At 30.4% G+C, this 23,986-nt stretch overlaps 6 protein-coding genes, 1 long non-coding RNA gene and 1 other non-coding gene across 9 annotated transcripts in view; 3 read left to right on the forward strand and 5 right to left on the reverse strand.

Moving 5' to 3' along the window:
- The first annotated feature begins 904 nt into the window (after positions 1 to 904).
- Positions 905 to 7,583, forward strand: LOC113393952 (coiled-coil domain-containing protein 93). The gene is made up of 10 exons (XM_026631087.2): positions 905 to 1,294; positions 1,366 to 1,574; positions 1,794 to 2,061; positions 2,152 to 2,313; positions 2,433 to 2,480; positions 2,565 to 2,866; positions 3,184 to 3,303; positions 3,678 to 3,907; positions 4,943 to 5,063; positions 6,389 to 7,583. The coding sequence occupies exons 1-10, from the start codon at positions 1,211 to 1,213 to the stop codon at positions 6,618 to 6,620; spliced, it is 1,776 nt and encodes a 591-aa protein (XP_026486872.2). The 5' UTR covers positions 905 to 1,210; the 3' UTR covers positions 6,621 to 7,583.
- LOC113394025 (DNA-directed RNA polymerase III subunit RPC8) overlaps positions 6,061 to 23,986 on the forward strand; it is a 225,939-nt gene continuing 208,013 nt past the window's right edge. The window contains exon 1 of the mRNA XM_026631206.2: positions 6,061 to 6,071. The gene's annotated coding sequence lies outside the window, so the exon portion shown is untranslated. The remainder of the gene's footprint in view (positions 6,072 to 23,986) is intronic.
- LOC113393957 (uncharacterized) lies at positions 7,568 to 23,570 on the reverse strand. Its single transcript, XM_026631095.2, has 3 exons — positions 23,558 to 23,570; positions 9,149 to 9,288; positions 7,568 to 8,097 (listed from the first exon to the last, which is right to left on the reverse strand). The coding sequence occupies exons 2-3, from the start codon at positions 9,254 to 9,256 to the stop codon at positions 7,801 to 7,803; spliced, it is 405 nt and encodes a 134-aa protein (XP_026486880.1). The 5' UTR covers positions 9,257 to 9,288; positions 23,558 to 23,570; the 3' UTR covers positions 7,568 to 7,800.
- Positions 9,276 to 16,868, forward strand: LOC113393953 (sperm-associated antigen 6-like). 2 transcript variants are annotated; one of them, XM_026631088.2, is made up of 14 exons: positions 9,276 to 9,809; positions 10,547 to 10,651; positions 10,915 to 11,072; positions 11,266 to 11,312; positions 11,389 to 11,473; positions 12,414 to 12,548; positions 12,679 to 12,792; positions 14,336 to 14,509; positions 14,690 to 14,842; positions 14,983 to 15,132; positions 15,245 to 15,403; positions 16,335 to 16,480; positions 16,605 to 16,665; positions 16,750 to 16,868. In XM_026631088.2, exons 1-14 carry the CDS (start codon positions 9,800 to 9,802, stop codon positions 16,819 to 16,821), a joined length of 1,569 nt encoding a protein of 522 aa, XP_026486873.2. In that variant the 5' UTR covers positions 9,276 to 9,799; the 3' UTR covers positions 16,822 to 16,868. The 2 variants fall into 2 exon arrangements, with proteins under 2 accessions (XP_026486873.2, XP_064073372.1); XM_064217302.1 differs by lacking the exon at positions 9,276 to 9,809 and adding an exon at positions 10,121 to 10,269.
- Positions 15,465 to 16,215, reverse strand: LOC113393955 (DNA-directed RNA polymerase III subunit RPC7-like). Its single transcript, XM_026631092.2, has one exon. The coding sequence runs from the start codon at positions 16,158 to 16,160 to the stop codon at positions 15,516 to 15,518; it is 645 nt and encodes a 214-aa protein (XP_026486877.1). The 5' UTR covers positions 16,161 to 16,215; the 3' UTR covers positions 15,465 to 15,515.
- LOC113393958 (uncharacterized) lies at positions 16,823 to 18,560 on the reverse strand. Its single transcript, XM_026631096.2, has 3 exons — positions 18,465 to 18,560; positions 18,220 to 18,359; positions 16,823 to 16,980 (listed from the first exon to the last, which is right to left on the reverse strand). The coding sequence occupies exons 1-3, from the start codon at positions 18,522 to 18,524 to the stop codon at positions 16,884 to 16,886; spliced, it is 297 nt and encodes a 98-aa protein (XP_026486881.2). The 5' UTR covers positions 18,525 to 18,560; the 3' UTR covers positions 16,823 to 16,883.
- Positions 19,128 to 22,060, reverse strand: LOC113393959 (uncharacterized). Its single transcript, XR_010309383.1, has 7 exons — positions 21,806 to 22,060; positions 21,528 to 21,573; positions 21,243 to 21,304; positions 20,876 to 20,916; positions 20,542 to 20,570; positions 19,889 to 20,347; positions 19,128 to 19,361 (listed from the first exon to the last, which is right to left on the reverse strand). It is a non-coding gene; the product is annotated as an uncharacterized LOC113393959 (long non-coding RNA).
- Positions 21,639 to 21,706, reverse strand: LOC113394028 (small nucleolar RNA SNORD31). The gene has a single exon (XR_003368541.1). It is a non-coding gene; the product is annotated as a small nucleolar RNA SNORD31 (small nucleolar RNA).

The raw sequence follows: 23,986 nt of genomic DNA on the forward strand, positions 1-23,986 counted from the left end.
GCTTCTACTAGTCAAAATATTCAGCTTTATATATTGTTATTCAGCATTAGTGGTATGATATGACTTTGATGATAAAAGCGAAGGTATTAAAAATGCGATTTCAACAATTTTTAAAAAATGTAAATTTTATCAAATCTTATAATTTAAATTTTTTTCACAATAAAACCCAACGTAAATTAAATTTGTATTCAATTTTGTTCAATGATATTATGACTGAATGAACATTAATAAAATTCCATAATTTTTAAAATTTTAATTTATATAAGAAAGAAGTAGCTCTCTTAATTTTTTTTTAAACTAAATAATTAGGTTTTTTTATTTAAACAAGTTGGCACAGGGAAATCAATTAATGAAAGAAATAAATTTAGCTAAATTAATTGTTTCCCAAGAGTTGTTCAAAGTGAACGTGAAAACGGTTTCAGCAGCGAGCACCAGGCCGTTAAGAAGTATTTACAAAAAGAGCCCACTACCTGTCGGACGGTTAGTGCTTGCCATCAATGATATAGATATGCAATGGGGCCTGGGGCCTGTATACAAGTTGTTGTTCGCCCAATCTATTGAGTGAAGAGGTAAGGGAAAGTATCTTTGAGCATAAAAAGTGTCCCTTAAAATGTAAGTTAGCTGGAACTAGACATCTTCAAAATACGCTATTAAAATTATTCGTCAGTCAAAATATTTATAAATCTTAATTAATAATAGTAATTTTAGCCTTCATGTACTACCATCAAGTTACAGTTACGCCATTCTTCTGACAATTTATGTAATCCTAAACTATGTATGTCTAGTCTACATGCTGATTAATACATTTTGGTTTTCGGATGAACACCCATTGAGAATGATCCATAATAATGAGATACTTCTCCTTACCTTTAAGTTTTAACCTAACCAAACCAAGATGGCACAGGAATTGACAAATGACATTGTCAGTTTGAATTTTGAATGCAATAGATAATTTATTATTAAATATGTTGATCATAAATTTATAGCTATGAGAATTCAGTATTGTAAGCTTAGTAAAACCTGTTCTCTTTTTAAACTCCTTTTACACAACTTATAGCATTAGAATTTGTTATTCTATAAGAACGTCCTTTGCCTATACGCCAACTTATTCAGAACAGACTAATTTTCTTGTAAGGCTATCCCATAAATACTTTGTAGCCTGAGAACTATCAGCCCTTTAATTACTTAAGTATATTTATTATCTCCAAATATGGCTAATAAACAGAAAAACATATTTACTCGGAGTAAGCCCTTAATGAACATTTACAGTGGAGTAGATCAAGAAGGCAAAGAGGTAACTAGTGTCATCATACTTATTGCTCATAGGTTAGTTTGAATGATTAATTATAATTTATAACTATTTAGGTAGAAGTACGTGAAGATGCAGAACAACTTGTAAAATGGCATGAAATATCAGATGCTCTCGTTGCTGCAGGATATTATAGAGCCCAACTTCAAGGTTTATCAGCGTTTGATAAAATTGTCGGAGGCTTAACTTGGTGTATTGAACTGTGTGACATTGATGTGGATATCAGTTTGTTATTTGAAGAGAATCTCACTATAGGCAAGAAAATGTATGTTGCTGTTTTACTTTCTAATACTTCTGAAAATTTGTTCAAAGGAAATTGAATTTTGATCTTAATTTGTAAGCAGGTTAATTTTATTACTGCCCTTTCATTTGTTTCTTTATTTACAAGGATAGATAAAATTATGAATTAATCTTGGAATACTAAAATAAATTATATTAATCTGGGATTTCAATAGTCAATGTTATTGTTATGATTTTTTTTTAGAGCTTTAACAGAAAAAATTGTAAAGGTGCTGCCAAGTTTGAAGTGCCCTTATATTATTGAACCTCATCAAATACAAGGTCTTGATTTTATTAATATTTATCCATTGGTACAATGGCTAATTAAATACTCAAGTGAATTTAGAGAGGCCAAAGAGGATGAATTGCGTAAATTTGCAGTATCTCAATATGAAAAAGATCATATATTTGAAGCAGATCGTGTTTATTTCCTTCAAAATGAGAAACTGTTACGAAACCTTATAGCTATTCAGGTATATGAAATAAAAAACTTTAATTGCTTTATTTTTATGTTGTACTTGACAAATAAAATAATATCTAGTTCCATATCTTTTTTATTTTAGAATCTCTACAAACCATGTAGAGTAAGAAAAAGAAAAGGAGCACTACCTGCAAAAGAAATAGAGCAAGTAAATTCGGTCCTCTCTGAATATGATCAGCGCATGTTGATGCTTGTCTCCAACAATCAAGATGAGGCTAAACGAGATGAGGGACTTGATTTCCTGGTAATTTTTTTTTTTGGATATTTTTTCCGATGGCAACAAAGTTACAAGAAGTACAAGCAATGTATATACTTAATAAAGTATAATAATAAAAATATCTGCATGAATTTTCTTTCTTTTAGTATGATTATGAAAAAACACTTGCTGATCCATCAGAGATAACTACAGAAGTAAGTTTTCAGATAATTACTTATGTATTCCATGTAATATTAACTTAAGTAATTAATATTATGTTCCACATATATATTTTGTAGATGGAGAGATATTTAAATGATGGGGAACATAATGAGGATACAACTAATACAAAAGTTCATTATGCTGTACTGCATTCTGAGCTCTCAGGTGATGTTCCAAAAGAATTGGAAGCAAGAGAAAAAGCTAAATATTCTGAAGATATAGATAAATTGACTAAAGTAATAGACACTATGGAAAAAGACATAGAAGTGGTGAGGAAAGATCATGAAACAAGAATGGAAGAAGCAAAAAATAAATATGCTGATTTAATTAACAAATTGAAAATAATAACCAAAAAACTAATGAAAACTGATGACTATAGGTAATTAAGGCTAAATTTTCATTCCTAATTCCCAACATATTATCTGTTACAACTACTCAATATATTTAACATGTTATCTCAAATTTTTCTCATACGTAGACTTGATGCCAGAATTAATTTATTAACTATGTAAACTAAAATACTATCATTAATAAATGTTTTTTTACAATTATTTCAAAACCAAGATTAATTACCTAAGAAAACAATTTTATTTTCTTATGTAATTAATTATAGAGTTCAAATTATAACTTGAAAATATGAAAAATGTTTATTTTTCTGTATGTCACATAAATTATGTTAATATTTATTATTTTTAGCGACAAAGCTGTTAAGGAATTTTATAAATCTTTAAAAGATCTGGCAAAGGAAAGAAATGAGTTGATTCAATTAATCCAACATAGGGAAAAGGAGCATAAGAAACTTGAAGATGCTTTGAGGTATACTTCTCATTCAGTGCTATATGCTAATTTCTATTTACTACTGTGTAGAATTAAAATTTATAATAGAGGATGAAGACAAGACAAGACTAAATACTATGTATTGCTGTTTGAGGGTTGTATGTGTGAAGAGTGGATGCTATGTGGTGGTACTCAAGTACCCAGCTTTTGTGGCTTGAGGCTTGCATAATGCCATACCACTAGGTAAAGTTTTTTGTGAAACATAAAATATATTGTTTACAAGTATGATGCTAGTATTAAACACTGATAAAACAAATTTAATATATTATAAATGGATATTCTTTACACTTTCTTCAAAATAAGAAGACTTTATTGTCCAAAAATATTAAATGATAAATTGGTATCTGTTTCAGACTAGCCCAAGAACCAAATAAAGAAATCGAAGAAAAGCCACTATCTCCAACTGAGTTAAAAGAATTTCAAGAGCGCGAGAAGAAATTAAAAGATTACATCAGTAGCGTAAGAGTAGAACTTGGTCACCTGAATAGACAAGTACTGAGGTACTCTACAGCTATAGATGAAGTACCCGGTACTGCAGAACTGCTGCAGTATGAGAAGAGATTTGTAGAACTATATAATCAGGGTAATGTATATTATAATTCTATATAATTTTTAAATAAAAGTTAAAAGTACTGACTAGAAGTGAAACATCAGAAAATTTTAATTGTAACACATTTAATTATGAAAATTGTATAAAAATTTGACCTTGATATTCAATAATCCTAGCTTTGACTAAAGACCAAACCAATCAGAGAATAACAAATAATAATTACCAACAGAAAGTAATACAACTGCATATTATGGCAAACTAATTTTGTAAAACATTCTTTGTTATATAAATAATGTTCTGGCAGATTTCTATCATGGTATCTATGCTCATGAAAGACTAGCTAACTGCACAGGATTTATTATATTGCAAATCCGACATTTTTTTACATTACATTAACAGCATGTAATTTTCCCACTGCTGGGCTAAGGCATCCTCTCCCTTTGAGGAGAACGTTTGGAGCATATTCCACCACGCTGCTCCATTGCGGATTGGTGGAATACACATGTGGCAGAATTGTTGAAATTAGACACATGCAGGTTTCCTCACAAAGTTTTCCTTCACCGCCGAGCAAGAAATGATTTATAAATATAAATTAAGCACATGAAAATTCAATGGTGTTTGTCTGGGTTTGAACCCGAAATCATCGGTTAAGATGCACGCGTTCTAACAACTGGGCCATCTCGTCTCCCATAGAGACGAGAAATCCGACATATATGTATATGTTACTGTAAAAGCTCGAACTAAGACTGACTACTGGAAAATCTTAAGATTTACCGTAGTTCGAGCTTTCACAGTAACATATATATATATAGACATGATAATATATAACAATAGATAGTAATGTTTTGTCTCGATTTAAACGGCTTGTGAGCCGAAATGTTACTACAGGCACGAACGACATAACATCTTAGTTCCCAAGGTCGGGAGCGCATTGTTAATGAAAGGAATGTTTAATATTTCTCTCAGCGTCTATATTTATGGGCGGTGGTGATTACTTAGCACCAGGTAGGTCGTTTGCCAGTCTACCTAAACATTTTAAATAAGTCACCATTTTTATATTTATTTCAGTTTCATCGAAACACAAGGAAACCAAACAGTATTACGTATTTTATAATACACTGTACGAAGTTAAACTTTACACATCAAAAGAATTGAGTTTGCTTAATTCTATTTTAGACAATTATGATGAGTAAGTAAATATTTATCTGTTAAATTTATGAACTAACATAACTAAAAAGAAGAATGAACAAAAATATTTATGTTTTTGTAGTGCTACTATACCTATATAGGATTTAAAAAATAATTACCATTTTATTAATTACCAACGAAAGTGATTGAAAATTATGACCTACTTATGACTGAAGAAATGGAATATGCAAATAGTCCAACAATAGGAGGACAAAAGATAAATAAAAAACTTTGACATTGGATTGACGTGATAACATTGGTCGAGATTTTGAATAATTTATTTGACATTTAATTAAATTTATTTCGCTAGTAGCCTAATGCTTTGGGCGCTGAATATTCGAATGTCTCGTGTAGACTAGAGTATATAATTATGTACGTGGGCATTGTTTCGAGACATGTAACTCCACTTGCGCCGCTTTTCATATAATGATAAATCAAAACAATATTTTTAAAATACATAGTGCGCTGTTACATATTTAAGCCAATACACGAATGTTTAGTTTTGCTGTGTATCACTAGTCATTCGACGTATTCTCTCAGCGGCCGGAATTTGCTGATATCCATTGTTATAGTCGTAAACATAACAATTGCATGTTTTCTTTTGTTGTTGATGCTATTATTCCACACTGTTCAGTTGTCATGAATTTCTGTATTTATTTATACATATAATATTTATATATTATATTCCGTATTTCGGTAACCAGCCTAGCATACCGTGCTAATAAAATCTTACTTTACTTTCCGCATTTTTATATGTTTTCTTAACATTTGATTAACTTAGATTTAATTGGTGTTTATAAAATTTACGATATAATTTAAATTAATTGATACTGTGTGAATATTTCTCACAAGCGGTAATAAACTGTAGATTTTCAACAATAACTTATAATTCTAGCTCGAAAAACCCGAGCATTATATATATTTATATTGTTCATGAAATATATTTTTCAGTTTGCAGTGACTAGATATCATAAAATTTATTTTACACATTGAGACTGTTTATTTTGAAGTAACTGTCAGTATGTGAAATTTTCAGCAATCTGATAGGTAGTTTATTTAATCAATCTGAAGAAAAAAAATAATCATATACCTTAACACCCTTAATGAATATTAATTTTTTTTAACAAGACATTATTATAATAATGTAAATACTAATACGTGATTTGACTTGTGTATGATCTATTTAAGGCCCTCAACGCATTAGCAAGTCTTATGTTGCAGGATTGTATAAGCGAAGGTGGACTTACTTGCTCGCTTGTTGAAAAAGAAAAAGAAGGTGTTCTGTTTTTCTTAGTGTTGTTTTTATTAACGTTAAATATTTTTTAGAGTTATGTCATCAGCGAGAAAACGGGAAGAGTTCATGACGCAATTCGAGTCTATTGTTGAATGGGTAAACCAGACGGTCAGGAAAGTGGAGCTGAAATTCAAATCGGAAAAAGAACAGAAGATGGCTTTACATGCTGAGTACTCCAGACTGATGGATGTGCAGAGGCAGTATGCAGCTGCTTTGAAGAAATTAGCAGAACAGCGACACAAGTTTGAAAGAGATCAAAATTGAACGATTTATAATATAGACATATATGATAGGTTCTTTAAAAATGACACAGCCCACCATGTCATTAACAATATTGGTTGCGATGTGCTAGGTATGTACTGACTGCCACACTCTGAGACATTTAACAGTTACTTAAGGTGCTCCATAGTATAGAATCTACTAGTAATTTTATTTCGTTTTGAATGTGGGCGACAATTCCGTTGGTATTATAGAAATAAAATTAAATGAGTAGTTAAGAGAAATAGTGTAGTAATATACATAAAGATATGTTTATAATAATTGTTTGTAGCTGCTTTATTATAGCAGTGCAATTAGAAAATCGCATCAAATAAAATCAAAGGGTTTTTTTATCTTTACTACTGCGATTGCAATAGGCTGTACTAGTAAATCTGTATAGAGGATCGCCTTCAGTAACCGTTAATGTCTCTGTGTGGGAGTTATTGTGGATTAATGAAACAAATATAACTTCAAAGACCAATAAATTATTAATAAGCAAAGTGGTTAAAGTAATGATTCAATGTATATGATATATCTAGATCTATATACGCTTTTGCAAAAAAAGCTATAATTGCATTATTTGCATTAAAAATATAAATAGAAATAAGGTCAGTTTTATCTTGTAGTCATATAGTAATATATTAATTTTATTTTATAGAATATGCTGCTTTATATAGTGCGAGGCAAACGCAATTACAAAGAGTAATATATTAGGTAAGATATAACTATAGGTGGAGATTAAACAATTTTAATCATGGTTTCATGAGAATGATCTTATATAAAGAAAGAAAAGCGTTTTCCATAATATTTAGTTCGCTACAATAATTACAATATAAGACGCGATGCGATGGCGAATCATGTTTAAACAATAAATTCCAAACTGTATTTTAAGACTGATATAAGTATGTTTCGTATTGTTTATGCATTTTTATATGTGAATTTCAAATAAAATGTTTATGTTCAAGACAACTTTTTTATTTTAATAGACCTATTTATTACATTTATACACATTCATAAATGTTACATAAATAACCGTTATATCACAATTATTTATTTACATCGTAGCAAATTTTGCGACTTTCAACGAGATAAAGTAAGGCTGATTTGATTCGTTGATCCTAAAGCCACGTGATAGAATGAGCATCATCAGGTGAAGTAGGTACGTCATCATGTCGACTAAATAAAATCAAAGCGTGACCACGCTGCTGTGTGTATGACTTTTATGAGAGCTAGTATGGCCGTGGCTATGAGTTTGACCATGAGACTGACTGTGAGAGTTTCCACTTGACTTCTTGTACATGGTGAATGAAATTAGTTCTCGGTTCGCATTGGTCATCGCCATGGCATGTGATACAACATCGTAACCCAGTAGACCATGGATTCTGTTGACGAGTACGAGTGTAAGACCCTTCTGGGTTACGCGAACGGTCCGTTCTTGATCGGATGACGTTGAAACTACCATGCCGAAAGATGAGTTCATCTCCTGAAACAAAATAATTAATAAACCATCATGTTCACCCCAGTCATCGGAAAATTGGGCCGTGTTGTGCAGAATTACTCACAAAATCACTAATAAAAGTTATTAAGATTTAAAGTAAGGAAATACAGAAAATATTACATTAATATATATGACTTTAAAATAATATACATAACATAATAGTGTATATTATATACATATTGTATAATTTTAACCGAGTTACTGTCACTATAAAACTTGTGTGGGTTGGTACATTTCCTCACATGTGTAGACATCAAAAATAAAAAAAAAAATTGTTAGACTATTTTATAATATTTTCAAAGTAATCAAAACATATTATAAATACGTGACAAAAAAAAAGCAAGTTAATTACATAAATATGTACAGGTTTTCAAACGGCTCACTTAGATTGCTAAAAAAACAATTATAGTGAATGTTATTTGAATGTCATATTAATTTAATTATATAACAACTAACATTATAAATAACAATAATTTATCGCAGATGAACAGTTAATATGTGTAGATTTATCTAATTTAATGTTATAAAACAAATTATTTTTTGGTTTACCAAAATAATTATAAAATTACGTAATGTTTTATAGGTACTCGAATATTTTAATTTAATTTAAAAATGTTGTAAGTTGTTGGTAGTGATAACAACGAGGCAGTCGTTCAGATTTCAGCTGAGGCATCTTATTGTTTGAGAATTTCTTTAAATATTGAATGCTTTATTTTAATTGTGAAAGGAATTACACAATTAGCGTTTAATAGTCTTTTACAAGTACTTACCTATCAATTTTTTTTCTTACGAACTTGTTATTTTATCCAAATTAAAATTTCTATAACAATGATTCATTTTCAGTTATGATACTTTTTACACATAATATGTACGTAAGAAAAAAAAATTAAACTTTCTTTGATAATGAAAATAACAACATAATCGTAGTAACAACAATAAAATTATAGTTAATATATTTTTTAATTTTGCAATTAAAAATAGATGATATATTTCTTGTTGAAAACTTACGTTTGTTATTAAAATAAAAAGAACCCACCCTCACAAGCGCAGCTCTTTCTTCGCTTTTCAGTCCGTAGACAGTTGCTCCTTCATCTTTAGATAGATGCGGCGCGCTCAGGCTGCCCATTACCATGATATACGGCATATTGTATTTATTTGATAGATTTTATAGTCACACTGCATCCAGCTCGATATTTTTTTGAATTTCAATAAAATCTTTAATGACGAGGACCGAAGTGCATTGTAACTACAGTTAAGATTTTTTATTTTATTAAAATGAATAAGTATGTAAGCGGTCGAGAACGGAGACCGCGGTCGCGACAAGTTGTGTACTCGTGTGTGAGTGAACTTTGCCAGGTAAGCAGCGGCGACGCGCGACGTGGTTCACAATGGGTTTCAATGTGTGCGGTCCAGGTATCTCAGCCTGCGTGTGTGGAGGGCGACGTGATGTCGAACGTCACATGGCCTTCACGGGTGCTTGACTGCTTGCACGACTTGCGCCCGCGCAGTGCGCACTACCGAGTTACGACTTACAAGTTACCGATAGACTTAAGACTACTGAAATAAAAATATTACATTGCGTTCATAGCATACCTACTGTCTGAGCCAAGCTAATTGCATTATTTTTGCGGGGATTACCTACGTTATGTAATTGTGCATAATATAGATTCATAAATTTTGCATAAAAATGTGTAGATGTAAATTCCATTTCTATTATTCAGTTAGATGTTTAATAAAATAAGTAAAATATACATTACGTCATTTTCTAGTCTTAACCATTTGCCTGTTTAAACAGCAGACACAACAGGTAAACGATAACAGGACTAGGCAATGGTTAATATTAACCAATAATTATTTTAAGTATATAAATAAATCCAACTTGTACAGTTATATTGAAATGGGGTGCTTTAAATTTAGGCTCTATGTGATAGGAATGTAGGTTCACCAATCAAGCATACGAATCATTATATTATCCTCCTTGTTTAAGAGTTAAAAAAATGACAGACTCAAATGTCATAAATCATAATATAAATAGCAAAAGCTAAATCTGCCTCCTAAAAACATTGCAAATAGTAAATAATAGCTTTAATAATATCAAAAATACAGGTTTGGCAATCATGAGTCACTCTATGAGCAACCCTCGGAATATTCAACTAGGTAAAAATTATAGAAATTCCGAATAGATTAATTTAATATTAATTTTAGAGTAAATAAAAAACACACAGCTGGACTTTACCATTTAATCCACCACGATACTAAAATGCGGGTTTGTGGATATCAGTATGTATCTGACATATGCAAGTTTCCTTATGATCTTAACTTCACCGCCCATATAACGAGATACATTTTTAAAAATTAGTCACATTGTCAGTAAACTGGCGCTTGTCTGGATTGGAAATATTAAAAAAATAAAACAATATTTTTCTTTATTCAGTATTCGAAACATATCAGAAAGCTCGGCTAGTCTTTGTACAGACAATGGCTGATTTGGCGACTCGAGCAACCAATGTAAAGTGTCTTGAAAGCGCTGGAGTATTAGGTAAAATTAAATAAAAATCATTTAATCAATTCAATCATCTTAGTAAATATGAGATTGTCTTTACCTATTCAAGGACTTAATAGGTACAAAAAACAAAATCAGACATTTCTCAGGACTCTAGTAGAGGGGTTAAATAGGAGGATGCCTTAATTTACGTCGCGTGTACCTATAGATAAGAAAAATATGTTAAACTCCTGAGTTAGATCTAATTATAATTTTAAAATTAATAGATATATATTTGAATAAAAATGATTACGTTTTAGATTTGCTGCGTCCTTTGCTCTCCGACGGATGCAGCACAGTACGGCAATGTGCGGTGATGGCAACGGCGCGACTTGCTGAACATGACGAGAGTGTAGCGCAACAATTGCTTAGTAGCGGCATGCTCACTATAACAATTGAAAATCTAAACAATTTTAACGTACCTACACTTTTTAGATATTACTTTTAATCAATTTGAATTTGGTTTTGAAGTGCTAATATATTTAGTATTTTTAATTCTTTAAGTAAAACAACCTTAGTCTAAGAGGATAACTTATACCAAATCACTCGAAAAATGGAATTATTTATTTTTATGCAAATCCATGTAACAGTATGCTGTTTTATATCAACAGGTTTATTACAAACGATCAGCGCTGTACTTAATAAGGGCCATTGCTAAGTAAGATATTAGAGAGCAGCGTAATTCTTTCTTTTGTATTTCATATAATGAGATAATATTTAATTTTATATTACAGGCATAATGAGGACTTAGCTTCAACTATTGTAAGACTAGGTGCCTTGGAGCATATTGTCTCGTGCTTAGAAGATTTCGATACGCAGGTAGTTTTATTTTACAGATTTACAGAAGCTACCTTCTGATATGAGCCGAGATGGCTAAGTTCTTAGAATTAATTCGATTAATTTCTGTTATAATTCATCTCGTGCTCGTTGGTGTAGGGAAAAATAATGAGGAAACTTGCATGTAAATGATTTCAACGAAATTCTGCCACATGTGTATCTACCAACCCACATTTGAGCAACGTGATGGAATAAGCCCCAAACATTCGCCTCAAAGAGAGAAGGGACTTAAGCCCAGCAACGACTGCAAATACATTTACAGACTTTTACTTTTTACCTTCTGATTAGCTTAAAATAATCATGCATTATGTCACTAGACATTTAATTATTATCAATTTTTTTATTAAAGCACAAAATGATTTTTTAGTAGTGCTTATAATTTTCCGTTTGGAGCAACACTATCTCTCCGACACGGTTGTCTCCTATTATACTTTTAACACATATTTATTTTATATTTGAAGATTAAAATGATTATTGCTGTTTTCTTCTTGTATTAGGGTACTACTTACTGATTTTATATGTTACTAGCAATACCCACGACTTCGTGCGCGTTGTTTGAATTTAAGTTATATGGATATTGTAGCGTGATTTTATTTTTATTCTATATATAATTGTAATTAAAATAAAAGTAGCCTAAGTTACTCCTTATTACATCCGCTATCTGCCAGTGAAAGTCCCGTCGAAATCGATTAAGCCTTTCCAGATATTAGCCGGAACAAACAGACAGACAGACAAAAATTGTAAAAAATGTTATTTTGGTATATGTACCGCGTATACAGACCGTGTATATGCATTTAGTAAAAATGGGTTATTTTACTATTACAAACAGACACTCCAATTTTATTATATGTATAGATAATCATTGACATAAGTACTATGTAAGATATAGAATGTTTTACTTTCCTACTATATTTTGATGTAGGTAAAAGAAAATGCGGCTTGGGCTTTGGGATACATAGGAAAGCATAACGAACATCTGGCAGGACTGGTTGTAGATGCTGGAACGTTGCCATTATTAGTGTTAGCATTTCAAGAACCCGAAATGAGTTTAAAACAGGTTTAAAAATCATAATATTGTTGCAATAAATTACATATTGTAAAGGTAAAGCGTATGTGATTTTTTCAATTTCAAATCATTTTTCTCTAAACTACAGTAAGATAACATTTTAACAACTTATCCTTTTTAGATCGTCGCTGGTGCTTTAGTAGATTTAGCACAACACAAACCAGAAGCCGTTGTGGATGCAGGTGCAATTTGTCACTTAGTACGTGGATTAGATAATCAAGATCCTAAATTAAAGGTAGGTATAATGTAGCCTAAATTCTAGCTGTTACGAATTTTACCCATAAACAGAACAGATCCAAACTTGAAACATCATTCGATAATAAATAGATCATTAATTTGTTTTTAATTTTGACTAACACCAACCAACCAAACAACTCTTCATAATTCAATTTATCGTGAATATTTTTATTCGATATATATTTTTACCAATTCAAAATTCTGTAAATATTATTTTTATTTCACGAGGGCAAGCACGCACCGAAACCTCATCGATGTCGCATATATACGTCATCAGCGAGGTCTCCACAATATTATACAGTATAATGTTGTGTAGAAGTCCCATCGTCCTTTCCTTCAAAATAAACTCCAGATCGACTAGGGATGCGGCATACGGAGGGATTACCTTCCACACGGGAAAGGGCCGATTCTGCTCGGCGGAGACGACGAAGGCGTCGTCTTGGCCCTCCCACAGCCCCCACGACGGCTTAAAAGATAGGACGTGACCAATCCAAGATACGTGAGGTGGGGACCTCACGTTTTCTATTTCAGGCTGCCCTGAGTAAGACGGTAGTTTGGATGGCCTCGTGCTGCCGTACGCATTAGCGAGGAATGTGAGGGGCGAGATAATCATCCTCTGAGAAGAGCTCAGCCGAGCCACGATGCATTATATTGACACGATCCCGTAGCCTCTCCGATCAGTGCCGAGGACGGCCATCGCAGTGGTTTTAGTGGGTAAGAATCCCGCATAACCCGGCTTCCCCCACAGGGGCCTGGGTACCTTTAAGAAGGATTTCTTTCACGAATCCCCAGGAAAGACTGCGGCGTAGTCATCATAATCCAGACCAAGAGCGTGAGGCTCCGAATATGGTGAGTTGGGGAAGATCGGTACGATCTTACCCAATTGCTCATCTCACCGCAACGCACTATACACAAAAGTCATCATTATTAAGGCCATCGCGGATGCCACCAGCCGTTCAAATTTAAATTTCAACTTCAAGATGTCTATGCATAAACGCGACACCACGGTGACCAAGGCTCGTATTTTCGAGTATTGGACGTCCTTCACGGAGAACAAAAAGCTAAAGGAGAGCAAACAACTGATGTTTAGATTCATGTTAATATTGTAACCATATAACACTTAACAGTTACAATGTACAATAATAAAATATATATTAAATCTAAAAAAGTAAAAAGGGCACGGAACGCCTTATAAGTTTAAAAAGAAATAAAAACAATATGATATAGTGAGACTCGAAAAAAGGCGTATAAATTCAGAGCGATTTACGTGAAAAATTGACGTGGTATGAGTTAGTACAAATAGGTTTATTGAGATTGAGTTTAATACGATGTTGTTGTTAGAATCGATATTTACCATTAATCATGTGTTTGTTACATTCATGTTTTATAAATCATACCCCTATTGCTCCCAGCCATGACCGTAGCCTCATAAACTTTGTACTTTTATATTTACGATATGATATGACATTTGTATACTTATAAAATGTACAATAGGTACAGATATTATGTTAAAAATAATAATTAATTATTTTCCCTTACAGCGCAGCACACTTTGCGCGCTGGGGGCTGTTGCGGGTGCGCGGGCGGCTCTAGGCGAGGCGGTGGTGGCGGGAGGTGCGCTTCCCCCCGCGCTGCTGCACGCTGGACACGACACGGCGCCAGTGCGTCGCGCTGCTGCTTGCTTGCTGCGCGACATCGTCAAACATTCTGTTGACGTGAGATTGCACGACCTAACTTTTTGATGTACTCGCACGTAAATTCAAATAGGATAAGTAACTAAAGGCATGCATAAGCGACACAACAGTAATGAATGTTAACCGTCATTTTCAATAAGACAATCAAGCATATAGCAAAAAAATATTTATGAATATTAATTCTTATATTTTTACTTATAGTTAGCACAATTGGTGGTAAACACTGGTGGTTGTGGTCCCCTCGTGGAATTATTATCAGAAAGCACGGGAGGTACACGCGTACCTGCCTGCATGGCCCTTGGTTATATAGCTGGCCAATCTGATCAATTAGCAATGGCTGTTATTGAAGCCAAGGTAAAAGGCATTAAATTGTAATAATGAGTGCATTTTATTATTTCTATTATTTCTGAAGAAGTCATTTGTTTTCTTGAGTTGTCTTGAGCAAATTTTAACCTTTAATATATTTCCATTGATTTCAAATAACTTTTTTGAAGGCAGTGGTTGTACTAGTGGAAATCTTGCAAAACAATGGAGATGACGCTGACTTGTGTGCTGCTGCATGGACTCTTGGTCACATTGCAAAACATTCCCCACAACACAGTCTTGCTATTGCTGTTGCTAATGCCCTACCAAGATTGTTACAAGTTAGTTATTGTTTAATGTGCATTACATATAAACACGCTAATATTAGATTAAATTAAATTCTAATAAACTCACTAAATGTATTATTCAAATTTATAATAAGTTTATTTATAGTTATATACAAATCCAAAGTCATCAGGGGAGGTAAAAGCACGTTCTTTATGTGCTCTCAAACAATCTCTACAATGTTGTTTACATCGACCAGCCTTAGAACCACTACTTCATGCAGCACCTGCCTGTGTACTAAAATATGTGTTGGCTCAATATGCTAAGGTAGAGTATCACTTTTTTTTAATTATAAAATAGTTTTAATTTAAAAATACTTAGAAAGTAATTATTAATATATTTCCTTTATTATCACAGATTGAAAAAAAACTACTTTAAGTTAGTATACTGGTCCATCATCAAGAGCATCATCTTCATCTTCATAATCTTCTCCATTATCAAAATAGTTATTTGCGTAGTCCGTTCCATCATCAATTTCTTCTTCCTGTTCTTGTTCATCCAGCAGCTCTTCATTATCTTCATCTTCTTTTTTTACTTCTTCTTCATTTTCATTTGTTTCCATAGCTGTATCTTCCTGAGATTCTTTCTTCTCCAATGTCTGTAATCTTTTTGCTATTTCAATAGGGTCGTCTAATTTTCGTTTCCGGGTAGTGGTGCGAGCTCGACCACCGTGTGGCCTTAACTCGGGCGGCATGTTAGCCCAAACACAATCTAAAACCTTACCTTTTTTTGCATCTAAAGCGAGAAGCTTGTATTTGTCGGAATATCGTTCTATGCCATCAGTTCGTGTATTTGCTTTAACGTACGCAGGTGACTCATGCAAATATTCAATAAATTGATCCTTTACTATAACCATGTAATCCGTCGCCGCGTCACAATTTAAGGGAAGCGGTTTTACTTCTAATTTTGGAAATAAAGGCGGTGGTGCTAGAATTTGTGGTGCATTATCTGCCCGAGTGATACCAAGAGCTTGTAACTGTTCATGAGTTAATGACTTCCCATTACCTCTGCCTCTTCCTGCCATTTTATTTTAAAAAAATTTGATTTAACTTTCACATGCTATAAAAATAACAATTCATAAATAATATCAATGACATTTGACTTAACATTTTTTCCCAACGAAATGGCCGACAGTCTTATATTATACAGCCCAGTTATTTTCATTTTATATTTAAACTACACTTGTGTTTAAATCTAGATACTTCCTAATGATGCACGAGCTCGAAGACTATTCGTTACAACAGGAGCCTTGAAAAGAGTTCAAGAAATTGATACTGTCCCTGGAACCTCTCTTAAAGAATATATTAATATAATTAACAGCTGTTTTCCTGAAGAAATCGTTCGGTATAAAACTTTGAACTAAACATATATCGAAGTATATTTTATTGTAATGAAACGATGCATTAAGAAATTTATCTAATTGATGCGATATAGATAAAGAAAGATATTTAGAGATAATTATTTTCAGGTACTATACTCCAGGCTACTCTGATTCACTGCTAGACAGAGTAGAGGCTTATACTCCTCAGGTATTTAAAATACAGAAAATGATTACTAAACATTTTTTTAGAATGTATGGAAGCGATGAATATAATTATAATTTTTTTGTTTAGATTCCAGAACTATTTACAGATAGGGTACCAAGCGACTGTCAGAGCGAATTGACACTCGAAAATGGCAATTAAATACTTTTATAGATATTATTTTATTGAATAAATATGATTTAACAGAACATGTTTATTATCCTTTATTTACCCATGGTCCAAACCAATTTTTGGATTTTCACGGTTCTCCCTCCAATTGCAGTATTTTCAATAGCCATTGATTGACTGATGATACTGTAACTAATAGCATGATATTATTTTAAGCTCCGATATAAAATCATAAATTTAATAATATTATCATAATTAAAAAAAATCCTAAAATGTATATTTTTTAATTTACACAAATGCATAAATAAATATTAAATTTGTATTTACATTAACTTTTGATAATCAGATAATCCAAACACTTAGATTTTATAATTTTTACTGTTTTGAAGATGATCCTCGGAGAAACAAATAGACAAATACACTAGTTTTAGTGACTTTAAAATAGGCTTATTAACTTTAAAAAGGTAGTTTTTGAATTCAGCATTTTAAAATTACAGACAGACTCTTCGATTTTATTTTAATTGAATTCCAATTCTTATTTAAATGGCTTTTAATAGGCTATTTGACTAGTTTTTAAAATCCATTTAAAATATTTAGTAGAGGTTAAGGAACTTAGTAAAAGTTGTTTTTTTTAATTCTAGGACATATTTGCTGAAAAATATCAAATTAAAAATTCCATATTCAAATAGCGCGCGAGAACGCTACTTTGACAATATGGCGCTACAATGGGGTCGGTGACGTCACTTTCCTGTATTGTAATCTGTGGCATATATAATCCACATACAGTCAAATGAGGTTAACACGTGACGTCATCATAAGTATGACCAATCAGGAGCGTTTTGTGTTACGTGACAAACGTTTTAAAAAATGAATTTTTATTTATGGATTTTTGAATAAATTCATTATGTTCTACTTTCGTTAATAAATAACCATTTTTAATCTCATAATATATACTGATTACAATAATTGACACTTTATTTTTTCATTGTCAAATGGCCTATTGTGCTAATTTACTTTAATATCATAATGCTCAATGTCATGTCGATTACAATAATTCTAATGTTTCTAAGGAAAAAAATAATTTAATGATACCACAACCGCCTAAGATGTTAAACTAAACTACCTCTTTTTATAAGGTATATATTATGTATTGTACATTTTAAAATGATTTATGGTATTGTTAATATTTATTTAATCGGTATAATATTGACTCCGATTATAATACAAAAGGCGAAAGAGTGCACAGAACATTAATTATAGTTAAGCAACAAAAGCAAATTCGAGTAAGGTGTGTAGTACTTAACAAAATGAACGTCAATAAGTAAATGATAAGTGACGAATTTTGTTTCGCATTCGCGCTGGGAATTTGTATTCGCTTTTATTGCTTCAGTCTTTTGTTTTAGTCAGGGTATACAGCACTATTATACGTACTTGAAACTAGATCCGCCTAAAATCTGTAACACTTGGTCTCCTGAAATATCCACTTCAAAGAAATCTTGCATATTACTGCAATTTATATGGAATCCCAAAAAGTAAGTTTCTAAATTCTTAGCATCAGTTGAAAGCAATCCCTATAAATATAAAATTTTAATATATTTCGGAACACATTTTAAGCTATTCGAAATTATCTATTTAAAAACATGTTTTAAAATCTCGAAACACTCGTGTTAATTTACCTTTATTCTACACGAAGTTTCACTAGGAGTTTCAAACTCCGTAACAATAATGTAATGCATTTTACCAAGTTAAAAGGTTTAATTATGCAGCTGATTTCATATAAAATGATACGCTTAGAATAGTCGAGTGTGATACAATTTATCAACGTTTCCGGATGTGGTGGAGTGATAATTACAATATCACTCTTGCTTATAGATATTGGAGTTTACTATTTTTTTCTAATGCTTATATAAAAAGGTTTGATTGTTTAATTCCTGAAACGTACAAAACAACATACTTAGTATTTTTTAACTAATTTTATCTTGACCAGAATTTCGTTAGAATTAAAATCAAATTATTCACTTCAAATTAATAGTAATCTAATAATATACTCAACCCACCAACGATTCTAAAACCAGTCTATACTTAAGATTTTAAAGATTCAGTTAGTTTCGCAACTATATTCACATATTTTCTTGTAATACTTTAACCCAGTTTATGAAGATAGATTTTTTTAAGTAGCTACTATTATTATAAAAAAACAGTGTTTAACAAAGAAAAACGCGAAATTTAATAATGATTTTTTTCTGTGGTCCTCTTAGATGCCATTTAATAGTTCAACGAATAGTACATAGTATTTGTATTCTTAAAACTAACATTAAAGGTAAATAATACAAAATATAATGTTTTATTTTTATTTTATAAAATGTTATTTTATTAACAATTTATATTTTATACCTTCATACAAATATGCCACTTGCTTATCAAATACAATTATTCGTAATACTTTTATTTCATCTTCTTTTTCATTAGATGTAAATCTAATAATAGTAAATCTTTATTTCACCAGCAAGATTTTTCTGATTACAAATTGGCTGCAGTGAATAGATAAATTTCTATTCGATTAGTATACTTTTCTGCAAGTAAAATACAATACTAAATGTATCCAGTGTAACATGATAAATATGTTAATACAATTTTTAATGTAATCAGAATTAATAATTCTTCAAAAAAATCTAGATATATGCTTGTCAAAATAAAATCATCATATTAAAGTACTTAATACAATTATTACAATACTGGAAAGATATATAATTTTAATACGTTCTTTTTTTTTAATTTATTCACGGCTAATGACGATTATGTCACTTTCAACAAAAATTGTTTCTAAAGAACAATTCTTTTGCAACCAAAATTTTATAAAATAACTATCAGTTTCTGACTTGTTTCTTAATAAAACCCATCTAGTAGCATAATAAGAAGCTGGTTTTAATAGTATTGAACTTGCTATGTTTATGTATTGTACAGTTTTATCTAATAGTGACAATTTATCTGGGTAATGCAGAAACCAGGTGCAAGATAACTGCAGATATTTAAAAAAAAACCTATTTCTTTCCAGTTGTGTTTATATGTATATATTATAAATATTTTGAAGTTTACTTACATCTTTTTGATTGTCTGTTTAGTACATTCTGCAACTAGTGATAGTATCTGATAAAAGAAATTATATTCATAGTTAGATTATCCACTGGTTTAGAAGCTTTATATGTTTCAATTATAAGTTGTTCAGAAGTTACCATACCATATTTTCCCCATGATTGAGTGAGACAGGGATAACTTAGTATTTCATCATAAAAATATTTAAAATTATTATTTATATAAAAAAAGAGTGTAGTCAGAAACAGTATAAAACCATGTTCATACAGGATACAAAATTTATTCATTCTACTATATATATAAAAAATTAAAGAGATTTTCACATTTGGTTAATATAAGAACTTAGGTACAGTTAACCAATACAATTATAAATTTATAATCATGTAATATTTATTCATAACTTAATCCCTGTAATACTTACATAAAATAGAAGGTTTTTTCATTCATCAATATTTATTAGATATTTCTGCAACAAGAAGGATATTTTATTAGTAAAGAAACTTCTAATTTTTATATATTTTTTTTAGTTTTCAATATCAGAATAATCGCTCAACATTTTACTTCAGACTGGGGCGATATAAAAATCATCATAACATTTAAGTGAAAACGTAATAACATTATATTAAAATAAAAATACTATTTAATAAATAAAATACTTACATTGGTATGTGCAAATGTAATCTTGTAACCTAAAAAAAAAAAACGGGGTTAAATATGTTTGGTAATAATATACTCATATATGGAACATTATTTAGGGTTCAGAACAAATCAATCATCAGTTGATCAGATAGGGGCGATACAAAAGTCATCATATGAAATATATTTTTTTTAAATTAATATATTTATATTTTTTTTCCACAAAGTAAACTACACATTACTACCATAGTATATATAAAGAGAAAATTTGAAGTTATGTATGATATATTATGTACATATTATTATTTATGTTGCTAATATAAAACACAAAAAAGCTATTTGATTATAGATAACTCACCTATTCTCATTCTTATCTTGATAATAAAGTCCTCTATAAATCTGTAATAAAACAATGAGACATAAATCTTTCTGACAATGATGATAATTATTATATTCAAGTATTTAATTTTTTTCAGTTGTTACCATACCATATTTTCCCCATGATTGAGTGAGACAGGGATAACGATAATTCATCATAAAATATAAAAGTTTTTAATTTGTACCAAAGTAAGTTAGTAAGAGAACAAGTTATAAATTGATACACCTACAATAAGTTAAAGTAATACATTGATATTTAACATTTAGTGATATTGTAAATAGATTATTTTTAAGTGTTGCGCAGTAAATTATAATAATTAAAAAAAATATATTATGTTTAAACTTACCTCATAAATAATATATATAAGAGCAGTTTTGATTTTCCAGTGCAAATAATTTTACTTGGAACCTGAAAAAAGACAGAACAATAACAGGATGTTCTAAATGTTTTTTTTTTTCTATATAGTAATTAGTGAATCAGTATGTTATTGTATCATCAAAAATATTATGATATATGCTTGTATTACCATCATTTAAGCGTATTTACAATCTAAATTCTAATTTATTTTATACTAATGATCAATAGTAAAAGTATAATTCTAAGACTGACAAATGATAATAAATATACTTACATGGCAGAGGAAGTGGGGTGTTATTACTATGAATTGTCATGTAATTCTGAAACAATAAAATATGGATATAAAGTATAAACAGCATACCATATGGGCAACATTTTTGATTAAATATAATCAGAGAAATCGATCAACAGATTTATTCAGACTGGGGCGATATAATAATCATCATATTATTTTACAAACTTATAATAAAAAAGTAGTAAACATTTTACAATTAATTAAGTTTTGTACAACTGTATTTTTTACTAAAGACAGTAAATTTCAGAAATACTTACATATCTTTTGATGGTATTAATAATTCTATTCTCTAGCAAGTTTATGTATTTCTTATATTCAGTCCTAAGATTTGCCTTTTTTTTTTCTTCTGTTATCTGCCAAAACTCATTTGTCTTCTGTAAAAAAAAAATTATAATGTTGTAATTCCAGAATTTTGTATCTGTAGTATATGATTAGATTTAAAAGAATCAGAACAAACCAATCATCAGTTGATCAGATAGGGGCGATACAAAAGTCATCATGAAATAAGGATAGTTTATGTCTATACCAGACTTTCTATAATCAACTCATAAAATGATGTTACTATAACTGTTAAAAACTATTTGTGATACTATTCTTTGAATTTTTATTTTATGCAAATGAAGAAAAGAGATTTTTACCTTTTATAGTTTTATTTTTGTAACTTTTTTATGTAAAATCCACTGCTTTATTTATATTACTTCAAAAAGATTATCTGAAAAGATAAAAATGACATTCTTTTTATTCTATATTACTAAATAAATTATTCACAGTTACAACTATTTTTTATTTGTCACAGTCAATCCCTTGGATGTTTAGTTTAGGTTAAACCAAAAATCCTACACAGAGTGTAATAATGTTCCTATCCAGAGTCAAGCATGCCAGTTTAAATCTGTACATGCATCGGCTTTGGTAGGGTAATAAGAGTTCAAATAATATAATAAAAAAAAAATAGTATTTTAACTTCTATATCATAACTACAAGATAATAGAATTTGTACTTAGATTAGCACAATTGTATTGCATACTAATTGATAAAAAATTAGATGATTAACTAATCTTACCTTTTTGTTTTGTTGTTTTTATACAATTATATTTTATGTATGAATTTGGCTTAATATATGATGACATATCTGAAAACAAGACAACAGAGACTAAATCATATTTTTAATTTAAAATTAACAAATTTACATTTAAACTCAATTCAGTTCTGATCAATCATCAGACTTCAGACAGGGGCGATACATTTATTCATCATTATATTTACTAGTTTTGTTGTATCATTTACATACAACAGGAAATCTGTCCTGTTGTTTCCAAATCAAATATAAATAATATATATATTTTATATAATTGATAAAATGTGAAGGTAAGAGGATAACATATTTTATAATTGAACTAGCAAGGAATACAAAAATAAATTCTTACCATTTTTTTTCAATTTTACAGCATCTTTGGACTGCTTGGTACATGCAACACATTATTTCATCATAAGTTGTTTGATTTTTTTGTCCATTTTCTGGAATGTTTCTTTTAGTTTTTGAATGGAAAAAGCTGTAACAAAAGTAATTATATTTACACAATGTATTTTTATATTTCATTTTCAATTTATTGACATTTTTAGTTCAGTTGTTACCATACCAAATTTTCCCCATGGCTAAGTAAGACAGGGATAACTAAGATATTCATCATTTAAATTTTAGTGATTATTGCCTGTAAAGGTAGATTTTATAATCAAGGATTCTGCAAACTTACCAATATTCCTTCTTTGAGTGTATCATTATTTTTTGTTACTCATTATATATCCAATATAAGTCAGGTTTCAATATAAATCTGCAATGAAAATGTAAGGTTTAGTTATAAATAGAACTGAAGTAAATATGTCTATTTGATATTTAGCTAATTAAGATGTTGCACTCAACCCTTGGATATACAGCTATTGAAACTGAATATCTTACACGGAGTGCATTATACTGTTCCTATCCAGAGTCAAGCGTATCAGGTTTTGTCTGGCTACACATCGGCTTTGGTAGGGTAATATTATTTTTATATCTATTGACTTCATTAAATGAAAATAAAAAGCTGCAGAAAATGAATATTTGAAATACATTGTGATCTTTTTGAATTGTAAAAATTAAATTGTACTTACATATTTACATCTTTGGCTTACTCGCGATGATTCCTCGGACAGCAGCTAAAAAAATATTATTATAATATAATAGAAGTATTTAGTAAGCGAGACTCTTATTATTTATAATTAGTGTTCAGGATATCGGTAAAATTGAAATCATTTAGATCATACGAACGAGACATTATTATTCATCATATTTTTGGAAATGAAGTACTGATGCATTATATGGCTTTATTATTAAATAAAGAAAACTTACATGATCACACGTGGTCAAGGCGCGTGGATGAGGTTTCTATATAAAAAAAAAGGTT

Source organism: Vanessa tameamea, chromosome 16 (genome assembly GCF_037043105.1).
Source record: "Vanessa tameamea isolate UH-Manoa-2023 chromosome 16, ilVanTame1 primary haplotype, whole genome shotgun sequence".
Lineage (NCBI taxonomy): Eukaryota > Metazoa > Arthropoda > Insecta > Lepidoptera > Nymphalidae > Vanessa > Vanessa tameamea.

Bases quoted from the DNA above. Each gene is read 5' to 3' on its own strand.
- LOC113393955 (XM_026631092.2), bottom strand. From the start codon at position 16,160: ATGGCAGGAAGAGGCAGAGGTAATGGGAAGTCATTAACTCATGAACAG.
- LOC113393958 (XM_026631096.2), bottom strand. From the start codon at position 18,524: ATGCATTACATTATTGTTACGGAGTTTGAAACTCCTAGTGAAACTTCG. The intron at 18,360-18,464 runs GTAAATTAACAC...TTATATTTATAG, and splicing joins AAACTTCGTGTAGAATAAAG to GGATTGCTTTCAACTGATGC. The intron at 16,981-18,219 runs GTACGTATAATA...TCATGCTATTAG, and splicing joins TTAGGCGGATCTAGTTTCAA to TTACAGTATCATCAGTCAAT.
- LOC113393953 (XM_064217302.1), top strand. From the start codon at position 10,230: ATGAGTCACTCTATGAGCAACCCTCGGAATATTCAACTAG. The intron at 12,549-12,678 runs GTTTAAAAATCA...TATCCTTTTTAG, and splicing joins CCGAAATGAGTTTAAAACAG to ATCGTCGCTGGTGCTTTAGT. The intron at 16,481-16,604 runs GTATAAAACTTT...AATTATTTTCAG, and splicing joins TTTCCTGAAGAAATCGTTCG to GTACTATACTCCAGGCTACT.
- LOC113393952 (XM_026631087.2), top strand. From the start codon at position 1,211: ATGGCTAATAAACAGAAAAACATATTTACTCGGAGTAAGCCCTTAATG. The intron at 2,481-2,564 runs GTAAGTTTTCAG...TATATTTTGTAG, and splicing joins CATCAGAGATAACTACAGAA to ATGGAGAGATATTTAAATGA. The intron at 3,304-3,677 runs GTATACTTCTCA...TATCTGTTTCAG, and splicing joins AAACTTGAAGATGCTTTGAG to ACTAGCCCAAGAACCAAATA.
- LOC113393957 (XM_026631095.2), bottom strand. From the start codon at position 9,256: ATGCCGTATATCATGGTAATGGGCAGCCTGAGCGCGCCGCATCTATCT. The intron at 8,098-9,148 runs GTGGGTTCTTTT...ATTTTGTTTCAG, and splicing joins AAAGAGCTGCGCTTGTGAGG to GAGATGAACTCATCTTTCGG.